Source organism: Zingiber officinale, chromosome 3A, assembly GCF_018446385.1.
Source record: "Zingiber officinale cultivar Zhangliang chromosome 3A, Zo_v1.1, whole genome shotgun sequence".
NCBI lineage: Eukaryota > Viridiplantae > Streptophyta > Magnoliopsida > Zingiberales > Zingiberaceae > Zingiber > Zingiber officinale.
The window spans coordinates 89,046,481-89,049,271 of NC_055990.1; the positions used below are offsets into that span (position 1 = coordinate 89,046,481).

General features: G+C 37.2%; 1 protein-coding gene across 1 annotated transcript; it reads right to left on the bottom strand.

The window, feature by feature from the left end:
* Positions 1-1,207: 1,207 nt before the first annotated feature.
* On the bottom strand, positions 1,208-2,326 carry LOC122052027 (proteasome subunit alpha type-5-like). Its single transcript, XM_042613407.1, has 3 exons — positions 2,186-2,326; positions 1,958-2,023; positions 1,208-1,584 (listed from the first exon to the last, which is right to left on the bottom strand). The coding sequence occupies exons 1-3, from the start codon at positions 2,309-2,311 to the stop codon at positions 1,492-1,494; spliced, it is 285 nt and encodes a 94-aa protein (XP_042469341.1). The 5' UTR covers positions 2,312-2,326; the 3' UTR covers positions 1,208-1,491.
* Between the last annotated feature and the right edge of the window lie 465 nt (positions 2,327-2,791).

The window sequence follows — 2,791 nt, forward strand, 5'->3', positions numbered from 1 at the left end:
CCGGTCTTCTTGTAGCCAGGCACAATGTAATACTTGATGTTGTTTTTTTTTTATTCATTCTACATTTGTCGTAACCCTTTTGTTTATGCTACGACTAGTAGACTTCGCAGCCGAAGGAACAATGAGTCATTGCGTCTAGTAATTCGCATGAGATTGTAAAGTTGTCCAAATGTTACTTCGTGTGGAAGGCCTATAATGGCAATGACAAATGGGAAGCAAAAGGTTGTATGGCGTACCTCCACTTATCATTATCGATGTGTTGAGCAACACTCCTATTAAGTTGATTGCCCACATCAATGTGTTACTAACCGATCATTTTGTAATCGGTGAAAGAGCGCCTTTCTCCATTCCAATTCTACAAGCAAAATCTTCCTTAATTCTATACTCTGCTCGGTCCATAAGGATCGACAGAAACAGGAGTTTTCCAGATCTTGGGTTCAAAGGCTTCCTATAGGACCCTAGAAGCTGGAAAGCTAAAAGTCCATTTGCCATTCCATAAATATTTGGAACAAAGCCTACGTGATGGAACCCATGAGCAGTTGCTCAAATCTCTAGTATCCCAGCCTCATTTGAAGTATCTTAGATGAAGTACAAATTCAACTTAGCATGAGCTTTTCCGTCTATATCTACCTTCGCCATCACATCCTTGCATCTCATTTCAGTCAGCTGAAGAAGTGCACAGCTCTTAGACCAAGATAATATCATCTTGTATGCAGTATTGCATAGATTAATTATTAATGGGCATAATTTCGGCAATAGTTTCAGGTTGTTCTTTCTGTAGCATAATAATTTAATAGATAGATTCATAGAATATTCGCATAACACAATCAACAACCTAACATAACCCTAAACCCTAATACCCTCAACCTCTTTGAGGTATGAGAACCAAAAAGGGCTAGTTAAACAGTCCACTTCCTCGTTCACAATGTTCTCCGCATAAACTGGACTAGCAATTCTCCAACAATATCCAACAATACCGCATTTAAATGTGACATTGACTTGAACACTTGTAGTATTTCTTCTCCAAGTCTCCTGTTACATTGGTTACATTGGTGAAAATTGAAAAACATCCAGTAAATGAGGTAAAATATTAGCAAAGGCCCCCAAGAAAGTTGTCCATATCAAATTTCTTTAAAAAACAATAAAAATGTGAACTACCCTGAGAGCAAAATTCTGGAACCAGTCAAAGTACAAGACACTTGCAAACTAAAATTCAACCTTCAGCTATTTTTTGTGAGCTATTAATTGTTTCACTGCGAATGTGAAAAATGAGAGATGACATATTATAATTTCACAGCATAGACTCCAAGGGAATAAAACTTTTAGAGAAATTGCAGATGACATTACTAAACTTCTTTGAACGGAATATGGTTCAGTGGATAAGCAACCAGAACACAATAAGGTCACAGCATCCAGCACAATTAAACAGCAATCTAGCAAGTAGTATGAAGTACGAAGAAACGCAGATAACAAGATAAATGGCCTTGCCGATCAAAGGCGAGAAATGACATCTTTAACCTCGGCAGGTGTATATAGATGGTAAGTAGGAGCCACCTTTGCAATGTCAACATTATTAGGGGTTACCTGTTAATGCAAATGAGTAATTAGCAATGTAAAAGTTGCAATACTCTGCAATTTATGTAAAACAAAATGAAACCCTAGAACTGGATCCTTAAGCATCAGTCCAATTTACCCGTCTAATACAAAAGTACCCAAAACATACATTCAGGTCAGCTGGTACCAGATTGAATAGTGTATTCTCTCTTTATCATATTTAAATGCAGTGTTTATATGATTTAGAAGTAAACATCTAAGCACACCCGATTAGTTTATCCAAATAGACCAAGTAATAATTCATTAACCAGGAGCCTGAATGAACCTAATCCAGGTTTGATAACAGGGATGCTTTATCTATCTTCTAAAGCAGGTAGATACAGAAAAACCACAAGAAATATACCTTTTCTTCCATGACTTGTTTCAGGATGGAAAGAGCTATAGTTTCAGCTTCCAGAAGGGACAGGTCCTGGATAAACAAGCGCCCTCATGAAATTATTCTCATCACCGCCACCACAATACCACAAACAGAAAATTACTATAGATCTAAGTAGCCACAATAGAGAAGGCTGCCGTCAAAGCAAATTTGCCTTGCACAGCCATGTATATCTAAAATTGCCATAGTAGCTACCTTGTTGTATTGCTCTTGAAGAGAACTATCAGCTCCTTCGGATCCAGATCCTATTGCTTTTGCATTGCATTGCCAGAATGTGCCAGATGGATCGGTATAGTACCTGCAATTTATAGCATGTAACATTTGAAGCAAAACATTGAAATACAGGACTACATAGCAGAGACTGTGTAGGAGAGACTTCAGATTTTACCAGATAACTTCTGACATTTGTAATATCGAGCAGAAACATTAACATACGAAAAGGTCCAGCACAATAATACATATGCACTAGAATATTTGTATCTCCTAAAGAGTGATCTCTGGGAAGAATCGTTTAGGACACAGGAAGATTATGTTAATAGTAGTAAACAACCCACTAGGACAATAAAATCAGTTCCCTAATAGGAGGGTTTAACGTGAAAATTTTATACATTTTAGCACTTCAGACACTGTAGCTTATTGAGGAAATAAAATATTATCAAAAGGATTGTGTCCACCCATCCTTGTTCATCAGCTTGGAACCTTTGAAATGAAAGCTGCATTGGGTACATGGAAAAAACAACAAAAAGGGAGGATAAATGATAGCCACCAACCTAATTGTTCACAAATATCTGTATAAGTTAT

Coding starts and splice junctions, on each gene's coding strand:
- LOC122052027 (XM_042613407.1), bottom strand. CDS start 2,311: ATGTTACATGCTATAAATTGCAGGTACTATACCGATCCATCTGGCACA. Junction 2,024..2,185: donor TTCAAGAGCAATACAACAAG/GTAGCTACTATG, acceptor TTGTTTATCCAG/GACCTGTCCCTTCTGGAAGC. Junction 1,585..1,957: donor AACAAGTCATGGAAGAAAAG/GTATATTTCTTG, acceptor TTGCATTAACAG/GTAACCCCTAATAATGTTGA.